The sequence below is a fragment of the Octopus sinensis genome, linkage group LG27, assembly GCF_006345805.1.
Source record: "Octopus sinensis linkage group LG27, ASM634580v1, whole genome shotgun sequence".
Classification (NCBI taxonomy): domain Eukaryota; kingdom Metazoa; phylum Mollusca; class Cephalopoda; order Octopoda; family Octopodidae; genus Octopus; species Octopus sinensis.
The window spans coordinates 5014017-5035538 of record NC_043023.1 but is presented as its reverse complement, the minus strand read 5'-3'; the positions used below and the strand labels follow the sequence as shown (position 1 = coordinate 5035538).

The window sequence follows — 21522 nt, the reverse complement described above, 5'->3', positions numbered from 1 at the left end:
ACCTCACCACCCATAGCCATTTGATGTTTAAAAAAATCCTATTGTATTTTTATTATTAAATATTATTATGATTTGTATAAAAACTGTTAAAATGTTTTGTTTATTGCACATAAACTTTACTGGTCTGAAGCACTTTATTTCACATTGCTCCAGTTCACTCAACTGTAGAAACAAGTTGTGACGTCACTGGTGCCAAGCTGTATTGATCTTTTCATTTCCCTTGGATAACACTGGTGGTGTGGAGAGTAGAGTGCTGGTCTTCCATAAACAACCTTGTCTGGACTTGTGCCTCAGAGTTGAAATTCCAGTCATTCATGATGGAAGCGGGTCTAATGAAATTGGTACCAATTTTGACTTAGTTTTGATCCATACAATCCTGGCCAAAAGTTTGGAACATGGATCTGAAAATTAGATGCCCAAAGTTATATTTAATATATAACTGACCTTTCAATCAGTTACTAGGTAAGTATATCTCTACATTGCGTATATTTGAATCAAGTTGTACTTGGGCATAACAATTTAAATTTTTTTTTAAATGTTCCACACTTTTTTGGCCATGACTGTACAGAAATTTAAACAATAAAAAAATCAATAAAAATGTTATTTTCAAGATCACATACCTTAAAGGGCTAAGAGCCTTATCTTTTCTGTTCTTTCCACAACAATGGCTAACCTGTTTGTATCTTAACTTTTAGCACACAGCATTTTCTCTGGAAGTGTTTCCCCTGCCACTGCCCTATTACCACAGGGGAGAAAACTCATGCAATAATATAATGCACCTACAGTGTACTGAAGGTTAAGATGGTGAATTTTCTTCTAGATCAGTAGAGTGGATACATAAAATATCCGTTTTATTTGTCTCTGGGAAAGTAGATCTAAGGAGAGACAGGTCATTGGAGAAAAGAATGTAATTGCAGAACATTTGGTTGACAGAAAGAAGATCATTTTACCACCCCTGCACATCAGACTAGGTTTAACCTTTTAGCATTCAGATTACCCTGTCAAATGTAGCATTTATTTATTCACATTGTTATGTATTATCTTGTAGCTTTGATGTGATTGCTTATTTTCAGAATGACATTGTAGGGTAGGTGTGAGAGATCAGATCTGGCTGGTTTGAACATAAAACAAGTAGAATATTTGGGCAGGCTATGGCCAGTTTAACCCTTTCGTTACCAACCCGGCACTGGCTCTGAGTATAAATGTCTTGTTTTCATAAGTTTTGAATTAAAATCTTCCACCAAACCTTAGTCACAATTTATGTTCCTAACACTAGCTTAATGATAACTAAGTTATTTTACTAAATTCTTTGTTATATTTAAAGTAATTGAAAGAAACACAGAGCATCTCAAAATAAATACAGTAACGAAAGGGTTAAATATAGTAATTAGTGTTGAAATATTGGGCCAGAAAGGTGTAGCTGTATGCAATTGAGACGAAATGAAATTTTATCTATGTTGCACAAGTCATGCTGAAGTCACCTTTTCTCTTTTATTTGTTTCAGTCATCAGACTGCAACCATGCTGGAGCACCTCTTTGAAGAATTTTTAATTGAATGAATCAATCCCAATACTTTTTAAGTCTGGTACTTCTATCGGTACCAGAATATTTTGGCTAGTTTAAATGCTAAAAGGTTAAACAAAGAATGGGCCTGCTTTGACTACATCTGTAGAAAGTTTCCAGCACTGAGTGTGAAGCTGAAGGAAGGTTGCTTTGATGGGACGCAGGAAGCTCATGAAACATCCACATTTCCAAGATTCGATAAACAATGCTGAGGCGGTTGCATGGTCTTTGTTCACTCTGGTTGCAAGAAATTTTCTTGAGAGCCATAAAGCATTAATTCAACAGTAATATCAGCATCAAAGTGCATTACCTCCACCGTCACTTGAATTGTTTCTCAGACAACATTGATGACTGAAATGATGAACAGGGTGTATGATTTCACCAAGATTTAAGAACTATGGTGCAGGAGTGGCTGTGTGGTAAGTAGCTTGCTTACGAAACACATGGTTCCGGGTTCAGTCCCACTTCATGGCACCTTGGGCAAGTGTCTTCTACTATAGCTTCAGGCCGACCAAAGCCTTGTGGGTAGATTTGGTAGACGGAAACTGAAAGAATCCCATCGTATATATGTATATATATATATATGTGTATCTGTGTTTGTCACCCCCAACATCACTTAACAACCAATGCTGGTGCATTTACGTTCCCGTAACTTAGCAGTCCGGCAAAAGAGACTGATAGAATAAGTACTAGGCTTACAATGAATAAGTCCTGGGGTCGATTTGCTCGACTAAAAGGCGGTGCTCCAGCATGGCCGCAGTCGAATGACTGAAACAAGTAAAAGAGTATGGAAGAAAGGTCTCAGGAACACTGGGATACCCAGCAGTGGATAACTGCTGGTCCATTCAATACAATTGTCATAAGGTAGCTTACTACAGGAATTTGATGAAATGCTGCCTTCATGAGATATCTGAGTCAATGAACATTATATCAACAATAACATTCTATGCTCGCTTCACTATTATCTGATTTCTTGGATGTAATTTAAACAAAGTGCTAGTGTATTGAGAGATTAGTTAGGCATAAGAGGAATTCAGTGCAAGAGTGAAGACTGCATTGGTTTGGTCATGTGGTGTGGATGATAAATAGACACAGCAAGATTTCCTTCCCTCAATGTCGGTCTCTGGCTATGTACTGGGTGAGATTATCTTGCTATTTTGTCCTTGGTCAGCCCACTTGATCTGGTCTATTCCATCAACCTGATTGTCCATCTATTGTCCTTCAGTCATGTGATGAGGCCAGCCTATCTAAATTTCTCATTATGTATGTATGTATATATATATCATCATTTAACGTTTGTTTCCCATGCTAGCATGGGTTGGATGGTTCGACTGAAAAGTGGTAAGTTGCACCAGGTTCCAACCGAATTTGACATGGTTTCTTACAGCTGGATGCCCTTCTTAACAGCAACCACCCAAGAGTGTAGTATATATACATCTCTCTCTCTATGTATATATATATATATATGTATATACCCACACACATTTTCCATGACTTACTTCTGCAGGTCTTGTCCTAATACTCTCATGGCCAAGCTGTGCAGCCTTTGTTTTGTTTGTATATTTTTATTTGTACCAACAACCTGGGTTGTGTTTGTTTTTGTCTCTGTCCTTTACACTCACTCATTATTATTCCCAGCAGCTTTTTGTTGTTGACACCACTAAACATGAATAATATTATCATTAAAGGTGTGAAATTGGAAGGATCTTCGGATGATATCTGACAAGGAAATTTTCTGTTTGTTCCTTTGTTCTCTTTCAGGTCACTTTTTGATGTCATGCAGTGTTGGGCCCCAAAGAGGCAAAGTGGCCAAGTTCCTTTCGAATGTTGGGCCTGATGGAGGCCATGACCGAGACCTTTGGCATTATGTTGTGCTTGAGAAGAAGACCCATCAAGCTGAGCAAAATCACACTCATGCAAATGGCACCTAATTTCTAGTACTCAACAGGTACTTATTTTATCAACCCCAAAAGGATAAAAGGCAAAATTAACTTCAACTGGATTTGAACTCAGAATGTAAATTTGGATGAAAATACCACTAAGCACCTTGTCTGGTGTGCTAATGATTCTATCAAGTCAATTGCATCGACCTCAGTGCGTAACTGGTACTTAATTTATCGACCCTGAAAGGATGAAAGGCAAAGTCGACCTTGGCAGAATTTGAACTCATAATGTAACGGCAGATGAAAAGGTGCTAAGCATTTTGCCAGGCATGCTAACAATTATGCCAGCTTACTGGAGTAAATCTCCCCAGTATTTAACTGGTATTATATAGTAATAATAATAATCCCGTCTATTTTAGGCACAAGGCCTGAAATTTTCGGGGAGGGGACTGGTTGATTACATCAACCCCAGTGTTTCACTGGTACTGGTTTATCAACACTGAAAGGATGAAAGACAAAGTTGACCTCAAAAGAATTTGAACTCAGAATGTAAAGGCGGATGAAATGCCACTAAGCATTTTGCTGAGCATGCTAATGACTCTGCCAGCTTGCTGCTTGATAGATAATAATCAAAATGTGGAAACTGAACATAGGCACCTTAGGGATGATAGCAAAAGAGGCTGATTGTTCCCTATCGCAGATGCCAGAAAATCCCAAAATGGAAGAAATTCAAAAAATTATATTTTAAGAAAAATATTGTCTATGTAATTCCACAAACATTTTAATTTGTAAACATTGTCAAAAATACTCTTAAATCTACATAATGGCAAACACCTTTTACAGTAATCTTAAGAACATACTATCCTCTTACCATCAGATTGTTTTTAATTTATTTTATATTTTGACAGACATTCTCTAGAACCAACCTGTAGTCCGCAAAGGTAGAACTGGGGGTCTGTGAACTAAATTCAAAATTTTGTGTGTGTGTCTGCATATATATATATACATACTGGTAAAAACAGTAAGATAACAAAAGAAAGAAAGAGACCTCAATATTATTAAAACAGAGGAAATTTATCTGTAAAATAATATGTGACAATTATTCGGTAGCCAAGATAAAACTCTGAGTTTCAGATGCCGAAGTGGAAATCCATGCAGCCATCTCTTCAGTTATCTGGCCACCTCGGCATCCGAAACTGAGTTTTATCTTGGCTACAGAATAATTGTGACATATTATATATATACATATACACATAAGGACAAGCATATTAAAAGGGGTCTGTGGGAAAACTCATTTAAATAAAAGTGGTCCTTGGTAGTGAAAAGGTTGGGAACCATTCCTCTTGAACAATACTCTGTGCAAAACCAAAAACCTGGTCCCTTAGTCATAATACTGACTTGAACTTCTAACTTATCTCTTGATGTCTTTTGGTGAGACTTGGAGTCAACTTATATGAATACAAAGCAAAAGCCAAACATATAATAATAATAATAGACTTACCATTCCTGCAAAGGATTGCTTAAACAGGTGTCACACATATTGAGAAGAGCATTGTCAATGTGAGAACAACCACAACCCATGTATGTTAATATTTTTTTGCACATTTCCCTTTGAAAATGAATAATCTGGTGTGTTTAGTTTAATGGCCTATCAATGTATACAGTAAGTTTCTTTGCCCTAGGTGTCAGGAAGACACTCAGAAATAAATAGAAAGAAGAAAAACTCATAATAATAATTCTTTCAAATTTTGACACAAGGCCAGCAATTTTAAGAAGAGTTACTTGATTACATTGATTTAATCTGTAGTATCTCATATTCTTTTACTTGTTTCAGTCATTTGACTGTGGCCATGCTGGAGTACTGCCTTAAAAGGGTTTTAGTTGAAGAAATTGACCCCAAGACTTATTCTATTGATCGATTTTGCTGAACTGCTAAGTTACAGGCACGTAACCACACCAATGCCAGTTGTTAAGCAATGGTGGGGAACAGACACAAAAGACACACACAAATATATACATTTTGTGTGTGTATATATATATACAATTCAAAGTAAGATAGGGGTTATGAGGGTAACCCACTATGGGATACCATTTATTTTCTTGTTCTTATTGGATAGTATGGAAGACATGTTTTTTTATATATCAATATTATTATTATTATAACTTTGTAGTTATGTATATCATGGAGGCAATAACCAAGACCTTTTGTATTATGTCGTGCTTGAGAAGACCCATCAAGCAAAGCAAAATCACAGTCATGGCAGATACCAGTGTCATGCACCTAATGACAGGCTTCTTTCAGTTTCCATCAACTGAATCCCCTCATAAGGCTTTGATTAGCCTGAGGCTATAGTAGAAGACACTTGCCCAAGGTACCATGCAGTGGGACTGAACACAGAACCATGTGGTTGGGAAGCAAGCTTCTTTATTTCATTAAATTTTCCACAAGGGCAGCACACAGAGAGAAGCTTCAGGGCTAGACAGAGATATTAATGGGATGAATGATGATGATATATGGATGATAAGGATGGGAGAAGACGAAAAGCGCCCGCCGACTTTTGCTTCTCTAAAACATTCTTTTTTTCTTTTTTTTTAAAAACACAATGAGGCCATAAACCTCTCACACAGTTCAAAATTAAAAATAAAACACAAACACGAGGCAATAATCCTCTCATTTTTTACATTTTTAGTCTCTTTTTGAGGTAATACACCTCTTCAATTATTCTTACCACACAGCTACACCTGCACCTATAATGTACACACACACACACATATTCTTTAAGATTCAAATGAATGACATTGCAGGGTAAGTGTAAGAGACCAGATCTGGCTGGTTTGAACATAAAGCAGGAAGAATATTTAGGCCAGATATGTCAGTTTAAACACTAAAGGGTTAGTTGACCCCAGCAAGAACTAAACTCAAAATGTAGAGTCAGTAGAATTAGTAACAACTAGTTGAATGACTTGGCATTGCCCGGGTTACTGCTGTTCTTATTCTGATTAGTAAACAATAAATATGAAGATATGCTTTTTCCTCATAATTATTTCAAAATATTTATATTTTACTTAAAAAATATCCAAATTGTAATGATGTAATTAACAACTCTAAGAACTGAAAATCTGTCAATCTTGGAGCACCTCAGGGTAAACGACATCCATTGTGTAATTCTTTGTTGGTATCCAAATGAATAAATTGTTGCTGCTTCCAACTTGTGAGCAACCAACATAGAGATGGCCGTGGGAGAAGTATGTAGCTTGCCAGGCATGCTAACAATTCTGCCAGCTTACTGCTTCATAGATATTAATAATAATAATCCTGTCTATTTTAGGCACAAGGCCTGAAATTTTCGGGGAGGGGACTAGATGATTACATCAACCCCAGTGCTTCACTGGTACTTGATTTATCAACACACACACACACATATATATATATATCACCATGATCACACTCTCAGATGTTGTTACACATTGCTGGTCACAATGCGCTTCGCATTGTTTTAGTCTTCAAATGACGCCACCCCGCTGGCTAAGCAAGCAGGCCATCAGAAGAAAGAGTGAGAGAAAGTTGTGGCAAAAGGGTACAGCAGGGATCGCCACCACCCCCTACCAGAGCCTCATGGAGCTTTAGGTGTTTTCGCTCAATAAACACTCACAATGCCTGGTCTGGGAATCGAAACTGCGATCCAACAACTGCGAGTCCACTGCCCTAACCACTGGGCCATTGTGTCTCCACATATATATATATATATGATTTAAAAATATATATCATATACTTTTAAACTAAGCACACCAGATTATTCATTTTAAGGAATGTGCAAAAACAAAGAATCAACATACATGGGTCGTGGTTCTCACATTGACATGACCCTGAGAGTTGTTAATTGAAATAGCAAAACTTAGTCTGACTGGAACCTGAAGCTTCTTAAATTCAAATGGAACATCTGGAGATATGAGAGGAATTTTGGGAATAAAGACGTTTTCTCCTTTGTGACTACCTGATATGATTGTTGCCCGTAGGACATGGGGCTTCATGGAAGTAACAATTGAGTTCCATTACACAGGTGAGGTGGGTCAAGATTCCTAAGCAACATAAAGGGAGCACCGAACTTTAGTGTGAAGTTATGCAGTGGCATCCCAAGGGGTTTAAGGGTATTCAGAAATTCAAAAGGGTGAATTGATCGAAAAGTCATTTCTGATATCTGTTAACTTTTGAAGAAATTCATGATTAAGTTCATCAACGATTTCATTAATTGGAGCCAGTATAGCTCTTTCACAGCCAGTTTATATCAATGTAATTGACAATCACACACATATACTAAGACATACATTTACGCACACCTCAGGGTAAAGAATATTTATTATATACTTGTCAGTCATTACATATGTCTATGTATGTGTGAGCTGATTCTAGACTTTTGTGGGACATCACTCGTTCTCTCTCTGTCTGAATATCTAACACTTGAAATGTATTTCTCTCTGTAGAACGGCCTACCTCTTTCTCTTTAGATGTCTGTGTCAGTTGTCACTAAAATGTATGTATACTCACACATATACTTGTCAGTCATCACATATGCATATGTGTAGATGTGTGTGTGTGTTTAATTCTCTGAAGCCTAACATACGTAATGAACACACAAAAATGTGACGTCGTTGTGGTGGTATAAAATGTCCTTTACTATAGTTAACTATAGAAAGATTATTTTAGATAAACGTTATATTGTTTTAATGGAAATGAAAATAAAACATGTCAACACTCCTGGGGCCTAATACTTATTACATTGTAAAATTTGATTTGGTTAAACTGTTTGAGAATGCATAGGAAATAGACAGACAGAGAGACAATTTATATATAGAGAGAGATAAGCTTTTATTAGTCACAAGTACCAAAGAATATCTTTGGTTCAAATTTTGGTAGAAAAACAAGGGAATATGTATATGTGTGTGTGTGTGCATTGATGTTTATGGCAGTATATGTGTGTATGAGGTGTTGGTGTCTGGTAATGGTGTGTGTGAGTTTAAGAGTCAAACAAGTTAATAGAAGTCATCCTCAAGATTCATCCATTTGACTTCTATCCCTAATACTCCTGAAGTAGTATTTAACCCTTTTGTTATATTTCTGTTGAGATGCTAAGTGTTTCTTTCAATTAATTTTAAATATAACAAAGAATTTAGTAAAATAACTGAGTTATCATTCAGCTAGTGTTGGGAACATAAATTGTGACTAAGGTTTGGTGGAAGATTTTTATTCAGAACTTATGAAAAAACATTTGTACAAAGCCAGAAGTGGTTTCAGGTCGGATGGTATCAAAAGCATTCAGACTAGTCTGTCAAATATAATGCTTATTTGTTAACATTGCTTTTGAAATAATCACAGCTTATCTTGTGGCTTTCAATGACATTGTAGAGTGGGTATGAAGGGCCTGATCTGGCCAGTTTGAACATAAAACAGGTAGAATATTTTGGCTCAATATGGCCAGTTCAGTTCTTTTGCATCCAGAAATACTCTTTCAAATGTAATACTTATTTACTCTTTGCTCTTTTACTTGTTTCAGTCATTTGACTGTGGCCATGCTGGAGCACCACCTTTAGTCGAGCAAATCGACCCCTTGACATATTCTTTGTAAGCCTAGTACTTATTCTATCGGTCTATTTTGCTGAACTGCTAAGTTCCAGAGACGTAAACACACCAGCATCAGTTGTAAGCAATGTTGGGGGGACAAACACACATATACATATATGACGGGCTTCTTTCAGTTTCCATCTACCAAATCCACTCACAAGGCATTGGTCAGCCTGAGGCTATAGTAGAAGACACTTTCCCAAGATACCACGCAGTGGGACCGAGCCCAGAACCATGTGGTTGGTAAGCAAGCTACTTACCACACAGCCACTCCTACACCTATATTTATTCACATTGCCTTCAGTTAGTCATACACTTCCTTACAGCTTCAAGATTTCGATGGTGTGATTGTTTATCTTTAAAAGACATTGTAGGGAAAGTGAAAGGGATCAGATCTGGCTCGGCTGAACATAAAACAATATCTAGGCCAGATGTGACCCGTTTAAATACCCATTTCTTTATTACCCACAAGGGGCTAAACACAGAGGGGACAAACAAGGACAGACATAGGTATTAAGTCGATTATATCGACCCCAGTGCGTAACTGGTACTTAATTTATCGACCCCAAAAGGATGAAAGGCAAAGTCGACCTCGGCGGAATTTGAACTCACAACGTAACGCAGACGAAATACCGTAAAGCATTTCGCCCGGCATGCTAATGTTTCTGCCAGCTCGCCGCCGTTTAAATACCAAAGAGTTAAATGTATCATGGCACTTCTTAAGATATGTCTATTAAAATTTTGTATTTTTATCCTACCTTCTACTAGTTTCAGTCATTCGATTGTGGCCATGCTGGTGCACAGCCTTGAAGAATTCTAGTTGAATGAATCAACCCCAGTACTTTTTTTTGTAAAGCCTTATTCTATCAGTCTCTTTTGCAGAACTGCTAAGTTTAGAGGGACATAAACACACCAACATCGGTTGGCAAGTGGTGATGGAGGAGAAACACAGATATAAAGACACATGCACACACATGTATGCAAAGGGCTTCTTTCAGTTTCTGCCAACCAAATCCACTCGCAAGGTTTTGATCAGTCTAAGGCTGTATTAGGGACACTTATCCAAGATGTCACGCAGTGAGATTGAAACTAGAACCATGTGGTTGGGAAGCAAACTTCTTAGCACACAGCCAGGCCTAAAATACTAGGGAATACAAAAGTCTAATGAACAAATCTTGAACAGTATGTGTGTGTGTGTGATTGTGCATGTCAGTGTGGTCATTGTGTGTATATGAAAGACAGATAAATAGACAGAAAAGAAAGACATTGAAAGAGAGAAAAAATAGTGCATATTATTGTGTTAAAGAAGAGGTATGAAATGTATGTGTGTGTGTATTCATGTATGTATATATTTCCAAGAAAAAATTCATGTGTATATATGTGTAAAGATATATATATGTATATATATATATATATACAGATATATATATATATACACACACATACACATTTCCATTGTGTTACTTCTACAGGTCTTGTCTTAATGTTGTCTCAGAGCCGAGCAGAACAGCCTTTGTTTTGTCTGTATATTTTTATTTGTACCAACAACCAGGGTTGTCTTCGTTTTTGTCTCCATCCTTTACACTCACTCGTTATTATTCTCAGTAGCTTTTTGCTGTTGACAAACCAAAACTGAACAATATTATCGTTAAAGGTGTGAAATTGTAAGGCGTTTTGGACAATAACTGACAAGGTAAGCTCATGTCCATGTCTTGTGCGTCAATTTTCTCTTTGTTCCTTTGCTTTCTTTTGGGTCAATTTTTGAATGAATATATGTATACACATATTTCGCTTAGGTATTGTGAGATAAATAACCCAGTGTAGAACTCAATATATGTTTCAGAACGAAGTGTTGGCTGAGCATAGAGTGGCAGTAAGAGAAAGCGTGATGACAAAAGGATAAATGATTATCTTATGAACCACAGCTGTTTCTGCTTATAAGATGCAGTGAATACATAGCTGAGTACTTGAATGACACCCTACAGCTTCATCAGAGCCTCAAGTATGAAATGTAATTTACTTAGGAAAGAATCACAATTGTGTCTATATAGAAAATGGCATCAACAACCTTTTGGACATACACTTTTCTCATTGTTGATGCCATTCCCTATATAGGCACAAATGTAATTCTTTCCCAAATAAATTGCAATTCATATTCAAGGCTCTGATGAAGCTCAAGTATGAGTCGACTGCCTCTTATAGCAGAAACAGCTGTAAGCTAATGCAGTTCATAGGATAATTGTTCATTTCTTTGTCATTTATTTTTCTTGTATATATATATATATATATATATATATATATATATATGAACAAGAGAAAGAGTGAGTGAGTGAGTGTGAGAGAGAGAATCAGTGGCATTCATTCATCAGCATTGTCAAATTGTCCAGTGAAGTTTCTGAAACCAACAAAGTTATAATTTATGTTGTCTTTGTGAATATCGGCTGGCAAGAATATGTGACCTCTGCTTAGTTCAGCACCTGTGGTGGTCATGGTGGGTTGTCTGCAGCTGGAATTGTGCTTAACAGTGTTGTTTGTCATGGTAGTGTTCATGGTGTGGTCACGACAAGCAGGGGCCACTTTGCTGTCTCCAGCCCATTCCTCTTCATCCCAGTCTTCCTCCTCTTTTCGTTTCACCTCAGACATGTTTCTCTTGTCGGTGTGGTTACTATGGTGATGATCTGTATTGACACTGTTGTCACGGTGACAAGACATTCTGTGGATTTCTGCTGCAACATGATTCTGCTTCGTGCCATCATCACTGTCCGTGATGTTGCCTTTGAGCTGCTGGGTTAGGGTCATTGAAGATTTCAAGGGGTCACTACATGACTCTGTAGGACCCACAAACGAGCTATCTATGCCACAAGGAGAGTTCTGAGGAGAAGATTGGTGGTTATTTCTTGATGGCAATGTGTCTTTATCTCCCTGTTGATATGTGATTTGACTATATACAACCTTTCCTTTCTTATCTTTATCTTCATCATCTTCATCATCATCATCACAGTTTTTACCTTCATCCCTTCCTTCTTCGTCACTATCAAAATCTTCAAACTGTCCTGCAAGTGATGTAGTGAAGTAGTGCTTACAGGCTGAGGTGAGTTGGGGATTCACAGCACGAGAGGTGGACGACAAATCACACTGCACAAATGGGTTGCTACCAACGTCCAGGAAGGTGAGCCTTTCGAATTTCTCAAGGATCTTTAGTTCATGCAGGATGCAATTATTGCAAAGGTCTAGGTAGACTAATTGCGTAGACAACTTACCAAATGATGATGGCAAGTCCACCAGGTTGTTGTGAGACACCTCCAGGTGCTTGAGAGCAGGCAGGTGTCCAAACTGCTCAGGTAGGCAATTCAGTGAGTTCCTTGAAAGCAGACATAGTTGTAAAGAGTTCAGGTAAGAGAAAGAATCTGGTAACGCTTCAAGTTCGTTGTCGCACAGGTTCAGCATCTTCAGGGACCGCAAATCACCAAAATTATCGGGTAAGTTCTGCAAGCAATTCCCATCAATGCTTAACAAAGTAACAGCATGGAGCTGACAGAAGCTGTCTGGCAGCCCTTTCAACAGATTGCCAACACATTCTGCATTCTGATTGTCAACAAAAGGGTTTCGGCCCAAATTTAAACAATTCAATGATTGTAGTCCTCCAAAGCCACTGGACAGAGCACTCAGCCGGTTTTCTGACACATCTAACACCGTGAGCTCTGTGGCTGTGCGACCAAACTCTTCAAAGTCCGGCCACTCGGTCAACTGGTTCTCACCAACCTGGAATTCTTGAATTTTCGACAATTTTGCTATCCAAGGTGGTAACTTTTCAATAGAGTTTTTCTGGATGTAAAGTTGGTTGAGACATGAAGATGACTGAAAGTGTAATGGCAGGCTTCGCAAACAATTGTTCGACAAGTCGAGAGTCTGGAGGTTTTCTAGCACCGAAATGCTTGCTGGCAGATACTCCAACTGGTTGTCATTGGCAGCAAGCAACTTCAAAGACTTCAAGGATCCGATGTTTGCCGGAAGCTGTTTTAAGCGATTCATATCAACTTGTAACACTTTCAAATGCTGAAGATAACCAACAGACTGTGGAAGCTCTGTGAGTTTGTTTTCACTGCATACCAAGGCCTCCAGATATAACAGGTTACCCAAGTCTTCAGGCAGTGAACTCAAATGACAACCCACCAGCTTCAAAACCCTCACGCTATTTCTTAGAATTATGTCTTCAAGTTTTCCCATAGAGGTCAGCTGACGGAACAAAGTGAACTGCTGTGCACCCTCTATGTTTTCTACCAGTCTTTCTGTATATGGAAATTCCAAGCCAATGTTGCTGTTGACAGAGGGGTGAGGTGCATCTGATTCATGGGGGTCACTTGATTCTGCATGACCCATGTTATCACTTTCAATGCCAGTACTTCTGAGATTTCTGAGATTAACATTACCATGAGCTTCTTCTATCAATGAACTGCTATGAAAAGTTGGACAAGAATCTGAATTATTCACCTCAATCTCAACGTTGTCTAAATTATTCTGGGGAGAATTCAAATTTTTCTTCTTCTTCTCAATTGTAGAATCAGTTTTAGTTATCCAAGAATCCTTAGCAAGAGTTAAACCAGACTCTGAGACATTGATGCCAGTGTCAATATTGTTTAATGTGCTTATAGGGGCTGACCCCATCATCTTGTTCTTAGGATCAGTGGCACCAGCTATATCCGGATTAGGATCTAGAGTGTCAATATTATTTAGGGTGTCTTTAGGGTCTGATGAATTGGTCCCTAACTCAACATTATTTGAGGTATCCATGAGAGGATTCAAGGGTGTCTTGTTGTCAATGTTCCCATCCTTGGGACTACAGTCATTTAAGGTACTTCCCTTGGTACTAGGGGATTTACCTGCTGAGCCTTTTTTCTTCTTCTTCTTTGTTCTGTGATTCCGAGATGCAGACTCAATGCCAGCCCTGGATGAATCAGAGTCCATCATTTGCCTCCAACTAAAATGGATTTGGAAGAAAGAGAAAAAAAGAAAAAAAACCTTCATTAATATAATTATTATGGAGAAACTCAGACTTAATTAGTTAATTATTAAAACTAGTGCATGACTCGTCCTTTTATGCCTAGAATAAACAATACTTTGCTTCAAGGAAATAAAGATACAAATGCAAGAAACATAATTAAATAAAAGAAACCCTTCAGCATTCAAATTATTCCATCAAATGTGCTGCTTATTTATTCACATTGTTTTGAATTAATCATGGATTATCTTTTAGCTTCAAGATTATGATGTGATTGTTTTTACTTTTAGAATGACATTATAGGGTAGATGGCAAAGACCAGATCTGGCTGGTTTTAACATAAAACAGGTAGAATATTTGGGCCTAATATCGCCGTTTTGAATGCTAAAGGGTTGATGGATCAAAATACATAAAAGGTTTTAACATCATTTACTTTCATAAAACACATTGATTCTTCAGATGCATTGTTTCGAAAGAGTGGATTTTGTTTGTGAAGGAGTAGAAAAATTGTTCAAGTATTCTTCTGCAATGACTGGATGAAGGAACCTGAGATGGACAGAGCCTGTGAGTTGTCTACATTATGTATTGGGTGAGAGCTTGGGGTAAAAACAGTGGTAAATAGGATTAGGATCTAGAGGCGGTGCTCCAGCATGGCTACAGTTAAAATGACTGAAACAAGTAAACTGTAGCCATGCTGGAGCACTGCCTCTAGATCCTAATCCTGATATAGCTGGTGCCACTGATCCCAAGAACAAGATGATGGGGTCAGCCCCTATAAGCACATTAAACAATATTGACACTTGAATCAATGTCTCAGAGTCTGGTTTAACTCTTGCTAAGTTTAAAAGGAGCAGCTTATGGCCGATCTCAAAATGCTGAACCTTACAAAGGAGGAAACAGGCAAATAAGATATAAAGGTTTTTAATATTGTAATCCATATCAGGTAAAAATGTTCCTGCCACTATGATATGGTCTTGCTCTTCCACATGCCAACCACTTTACAGTGCAAACTGGATGCTTTTTACATGGCATCAGCACTATATATATATATATATATATATATATATATATCGCCTGGCCCCGTGCCGGTGACACGTAAAAGCACCATCCGTTCGTGGCCGTTTGCCAGCTCTGTCTGACACCTGTGCAGGTGGCACGTAAAAAGCACCCACTACACTCGCGGAGTGGTTGGCGTTAGGAAGGGCATCCAGCCGTAGAAGCACTGCCAGATCTGACTGGGCCTGACGAAGCCTTCCAGCTTCACGGACCCCAGTTGACCCGTCCAACCCATGCTAGCATGGAAAGCGGACGCTAAATGATGATGATGATGATTATATATATATATATATAATATATTCTTTTACTCTTTTACTTGCTTCAGTCATTTTAACTGTGGCCATGCTGGAGCACCGCCTTTAGTTGAGCAAATCGACCCCAGGACTTTTTCTTTATAAGCCTAGTACTTATTCTATCGGTCTCTTTTGCCGAACTGCTAAGTTACGGGGACATAAACATACCAGCATCGGTTGTCAAGTGATGTTGGGGGGACAAACACAAACACACACATATATATATATACATATACACGACAGGCTTCTTTCAGTTTCCGTCTACCAAATCCACTCACAAGGCTTTGGTCGGCCCGAGGCTATAGTAGAAGACACTGCCCAAGGTGCCCTACAGTGGGAATGAACCCGGAACCATGTGGTTGGTAAGCAAGCTACCTACCACACTGCCCCTCCTGTGCCTATATATATATAATATAATAAATAATAAATATTAGAATATATCCAAATTTACAGGGAAAAAAATCAGATTTAGGATTAAATCCAATTTTATAGTAAAATATTAAAAATATTATTTGAGACAAAACCACTATTTGCAAAACAAACAAGGAAAGACTTAATCAATACATAAAATTTAATATTATTAAATTTTATGTATTGATTAGTCTTTCCTTGTTTGTTTGCAAAATAGTGTCTCAATAATATTTTATATATATATATATATATATCACACATTAAAAGAAAGAATTGAAGGAATTTAGGATTAGGATGTGTGCTACAAAGTCAAGGTTGTAAGGAGGAAGAACGACCGGAAACATTTCCTTAATTGTTTTCCTACATTTTATCAGCATAATTATGATCTACACTCTTGCAAACGTAATTCAGAAAAATGTCATTTAAGAACACATTGTCTAAAAATTTACTGGGGAAACAAATTCGAGGAGGGCTGAACTTAACTATAGTTTTGCTTCTTTTCAGGCCGTGTTTTCTGGAGGTCGCTTGTCAACATTATTGATTTCCAATAGAAGTATAAAGATTTCCACTCAGTTAAATGTGGACAGGAGTGGCTGTGTGGTAAGTAGCTTGTTTACCAACCACATGGTTCTGGGTTCAGTCCCACTGCGTGGCACCTTGGGCAAGTGTCTTCTACTATAGCCTCGTGGATTTGGTAGGCGGAAACTGAAAGAAGCCCATCGTATATATGTGTGTGTGTATGTTTGTATGTCTGTGTTTGTCCCTCCAACATTGCTTGACAACCGATGCTGGTGTGTTTATGTCCCTGACACTTAGCGGTTCGGCAAAAGAAACCGATAGAATAAGTACTGGGCTTACAAAGAATAAGTCCTGGAGTCAATTTGTTCGACTAAAGACGGTGCTCCAGCATGGCCGCAGTCAAATGACTGAAACAAGTAAAAGAGTAAAGAGTAGAACTCTTCCGGAAGTTAAGGTAAAATGTGGTATTTATGAATTTCTCAACGAGGGATATCAGTATTTAAAAAACTGTTTACAACCAGATGATGGGGTAATATCCTATTTGACGTTCCTAAAATCGAATTTGTTTTAGTTTCAATTTCATTTCAATTCGATTAACATGTCTCGCGGACGCCCTGCTGCTCCTTGTTTTACTGTGAATCCCAACAAAACACTTACAGATCAGCAGATAGTAATGAAAGGCTTACAATTACGACAGTGGTTCGATCCTTGTCGGATTCAGCAACTTGCATTGCTTAATGTACCCCGTTGTGGGTTGTTGAAGAATTCTCACATGTGGCCAAATTAAGTCTCACATTTTCCCTCACTTTTTAACCGTTGTTCACATTGTGCACCACTTATAGTTATGAAATGTCTTGCTGAAATAAACTTCTTGGATCACTGATTTTATGAACGTCAGATGGGAAATAAAACCAAAGGGAAGTATTGAAAGCAGTCGAGTACTAAACGACTCCTAACTACAGTGGTTGTCTGCCAGTCAGAATAGAAAAAGCAACGAGTTGTGGTGTCATTTATGCAGTACTCAATAAGACCCATTATACACAAGTACAGACGTATGCGGGTAGTGTGTAGAAATAGGGATATTCTTTTGGTTTGCTATTACATATATATATACGGGATTTGAATGAGTTAACAGAACCTATGACTAGGAATTTCCCACACTATTTTTCTTCTTGCGCCTGAAACATAAAGGTTTTATAAAACTATCCGCATTGTTAGCTTTCTATTCTCTCTCTTTTTACATTCTTCGATATATATATATATATATATATATATATATATATGTGTGTGTGTGTGTGTGTGTGTGTATATATATATATATGAATGATTTAGTAATCTGCGGATTTTTAAAGAGATGAATAGATTTTAAAAAAAGGTTTTAACAAAAACCGGAGGGGACGAGGATTAAAATTTTGAAAAGCCGGGTAAAATTGTAATCTCAGTTGTTGGAACACTGGATTCTGAAGAAATTTAGGCGAGGAAAAGGGACAAAGTATGAAGGGCCGCTTCGACGAATCTTTCAGGAATTGCCGAAATTAGCGTCAATATTTTAACTTTTAATTAGTGATTACAGCCTGGAAGGATGCCGGAAATGTAAATGAAGGAAGGAAGCTTCTTTGTTTGGTATCAAGGAGGGAATGGGAAGTTCTGTGGTCGATCAAGATGCAGGAAATAGCAGCTAAATGACACTTTGGTCTCTTAAAATGTGAAATATACGAAAAGGAAATGCAGTAAAAGGATGGTTCGTGGTTTCACCGCCTTCGATAAAAACTGGGTTGAGACAAAGCAAAGAAATAATAAAACAAAATGAAAATTCGTCCCTTAAAGTTGCGAAATGTTAACAGGACAGAAAGCTATGAAATGAGAGGTTGTGGCCTTCATGCTGGCCGTTGTTAACATGGTTCGGTTAAGTGGGTGTAAGAGAGAGAGAGAGACAGAAACATGGGATTGGAACTGCGACTTTGCTCATCCATGGCCAACAAGGGCGTACATACCTTTCTCAGTGGGGTGGCCAGGTGTGGAGCGTCGAGCCACGGCTGACAGAACAACGAAGGTAAGGAAGTGACTGCGACAGTTGTAAACAGAAGCACGAGGATGGTGTACCGGAAGCGGAAGTTTACAGCAAAATTCCATGGAATTGTGGTACAAAATTAACGATAATGAAAGTGATGATTAATTATTATTTTATTATGCACACACGCATATATGTCTATTCATAGCATTATTTGGGGGAATTTCCAGGAAAATTTTCCTAATTTGTGTCCTACATACGGGAATTCATACAATAAAAAAGAGTGATTTCAGGGTGATTTAACTGTTATTTTTAGCACATCTCACGACCACCGGATACTTTTTCCTCATGAAATGCTGATGTAGCCAAGGGCAGTCTATTGCTGGGATTCAAGCAAAATAATCGCATTGTCCATGTTTTAAACTATGATGTGACAAACAAAAAATTCTTAAAAGAGTGGAACTTTTAGGGATCTAAAGGAATGGGGTTAAAATTTTTTTTTCTACTTTTTCTTCATGACCATATGAATTCTCGTGTGTAGAACATATATTCGCAAAAATTTTCTGAAAATTCAAAAAAAAAAAGAGAAAAAGTTATGAGGGATTATAAGGGGTGTAAAAACCAGAATTCTGCCAGATCGTCTTTATACGTACGGAAAGCCTGTGTATAAAATTATAGAATTATTTTGTTTGTTAATTGTTTAAATTATTTTCCATTGCTTTCGTTTTTTTTTTATACGCGTAACAATTAAATTAATTTAACAATGAAGAAAAAAAGATGGGGGTTAAGGTAGGGGGAGGTTTAGGGTTAGTAACAGGATGTTGTCTCAGTTTTAGACGCAGCAAATGATTTTAGCTCAATGGAGGTAATCGATTGGTTAAAATTGCCGAAATGCTCGAAATTTCAGACGAAATATCTTACAAACTATAGAATTTTCTCAATAAAACCAAGAGAAAATGATGTTTTATAAACACATTCTACCAGTATACGAAGTTTAAAACTTTTTAGTTACCTAGAAATTATGTTACAAAGTGCCGTTCAAAAGGAAAAGATCCGTGGCTATAATTCTTGTTGCTATTTAGCCCTAGGTCAGTCCTTATCTAATGGAAGCATGATCAAAGGTGTTCAAGCTATGTTCATCTAATTTTTTTTCATCCCGACATATTGCATCCAGGACTACACTGTGGTATAATAGAGATTTACCCTCTGGTCAAACTGACCATCAAATACACTCAAAGTATGACTATCTTGGTGTTCAGATTTGCTCCCTTGAGACTAGGGATTCAGAATAATCGCTTTGCCGGTCTGTTATTTGTGAGGTGTTTGCCGAGGATGTGTGTGAATGAGTTAACAAGATCTTGTGAACATTTAGACATAATTTTCTTTATACTGCACAAGTCATGAATTACAAAATATTCACAGTGTACTGTGTGGTAAGTAGCTTGCATACCAACCACATGGTTCCCAGTTCAGTCCCACTGCGTGGCACCTTGGGCAAGTGTCTTCTACTATAGCCTCGGGCTGACCAGAGCTTTGTGAGCGGATTTGGTAGACAGAAACTGAAAGAAGCCCATCGTATATATGTATATGTATGAGTGAAGGCGCATGGCTCAGTGGTTAGAGCGTCGAGCTTACGATCGTGAGGTTGTGAATTCAATTCCCAGACTGGGCTGTGTTGTGTTCTTGAGCAAGACACTTTATTTCATGTTGCTCCAGTTAACTCAGCCATAGAAATGAGTTGTGACATCACTGGTGCCAAGCTGTATCAGCCCCTTTGCCTTTGCCTTTCCCTTGGATAACACTGGTGGCGTGGAGAGAGGAGGCTGGTATGCATGGGCGAGTGCTGGTCTTCCATAAACAAACTTGCCCAGACTTGTCCCTCGGAAGGTAACTTTCTAGGCGCAATCCCATGGTCATTCATGACCGAAGGGGGTCTCCTATCCCATTTATATGTAAGTTTGTCCCCCCAACATCGCTTGACAACTGATGCTGGTGTGTTTACATCCCTGTAACTTACCGTTTCAGCAAAAGAAACTGATAGAATAAGTACTAAGCTTACAAAGAATAAGTCCTGAGGTCGATTTGCTCATCTAAAGGCAGTGCTCCAGCATGGCCGCAGTCAAATGACTAAAACAAGTAAAAGAGTAAACATTGTGACTTGCAGAGAGGATAACAGGGAACTGAGACGCCTAGTTGTTTGCTGTGCTTGAAAAGACACTTCAAGCTAAGTAAATGTGTGATTGTCTTTGCATACAGTCTTGTCCCCTGCATCCTTCTGTTGATCATTCCGAGTCTTGCAGGTTCGTAAGTGCTGGTGCCACATAAAAAGCACTTGTACCGGTGCCACGTAAATGCCCCAGTGCCGGTGGTATGTAAGAAGTACCCAGTACACTCTGTTAAGTGGTTGGCGTTAGGAAGGGCATCCAGTCGTAGAAACCATGCCAAAAATGGACATGAAGCCTGAACAGCTCTTCAACTGACCAGCTTTTAACCCATGCCAGCTTGGAAAAGAGACATTAAATGATGATGAATAAGATGTAAGAAATATAATGCAACATGCAATGTAGCTGGATATCAAAATTTAGCAGTGGGGCTGGAACAAACACAGGAACACATATAGAAAGTTACCTTCCGCGTGTTGAGTCTGAGGCCGTGTGGGAATATGAATGGAGGCATAACATCATCATCACTCCAAATATTATGATATTGACTGGATTTTTGATTTTTATCCCTCTCAGTACGTTTTGGGGACATGGCAAGCCAACAGTTATTCTGTGTACACCATCTGATCTTGGCGGAAATTTTTCTCGTCTGAGAAAAACCAAAGCATGTTCAATTGGAGAAGATGCTTGAATTTGTTCAAAAGCTTCGTAGCGTGGTCTTTCCTCATGTCCTTGATGACTTGTGATAAAAATTGGCCCTTTCACATCTTGTATGAGGAATACCAAATGTCTTCGTGTACTACCCGCCTGATAAGAAACCCCCATGTCTCTGGCAATGGACCTTGGAGGGATCGTTGTTAGTCATAGCGTGGATCTCACCAAGAAATTCAGGAGTTCTTTTCTTATCAGAATAAGCTTTCTGAGCTGCCGTACTTTTGTAATCCCCATTAGACTCATCCAACCATGCTAGACCAGACTAGGGGCCTGGTGCAGCTCTCCCACGTA

At 38.3% G+C, this 21522-nt stretch overlaps 1 protein-coding gene across 3 annotated transcripts; it reads right to left on the bottom strand.

The window, feature by feature from the left end:
- Window positions 1-2991: 2991 nt before the first annotated feature.
- On the bottom strand, window positions 2992-18478 carry LOC115225318 (leucine-rich repeat-containing protein 7-like). Of its 3 annotated transcripts, none has more exons than XR_005004084.1 (3): window positions 18339-18478; window positions 11144-14044; window positions 2992-3004 (listed from the first exon to the last, which is right to left on the bottom strand). XR_005004084.1 is itself a non-coding variant. In XM_036514359.1 (3 exons), exons 2-3 carry the CDS (start codon window positions 14032-14034, stop codon window positions 11425-11427), a joined length of 2577 nt encoding a protein of 858 aa, XP_036370252.1. In that variant the 5' UTR covers window positions 14035-14044; window positions 18339-18478; the 3' UTR covers window positions 10021-11424. The 3 variants fall into 3 exon arrangements, 2 of the variants coding, with proteins under 2 accessions (XP_036370252.1, XP_029652125.1); XM_036514359.1 differs by lacking the exon at window positions 2992-3004 and having other exon boundaries at window positions 10021-13753; window positions 13787-14044; XM_029796265.2 differs by lacking the exon at window positions 2992-3004 and having other exon boundaries at window positions 10022-14044.
- Between the last annotated feature and the right edge of the window lie 3044 nt (window positions 18479-21522).

What these genes read in the sequence shown, in the direction of transcription:
- LOC115225318 (XM_029796265.2), bottom strand. Translation starts at nt 14,034, where the DNA reads ATGATGGACTCTGATTCATCCAGGGCTGGCATTGAGTCTGCATCTCGG.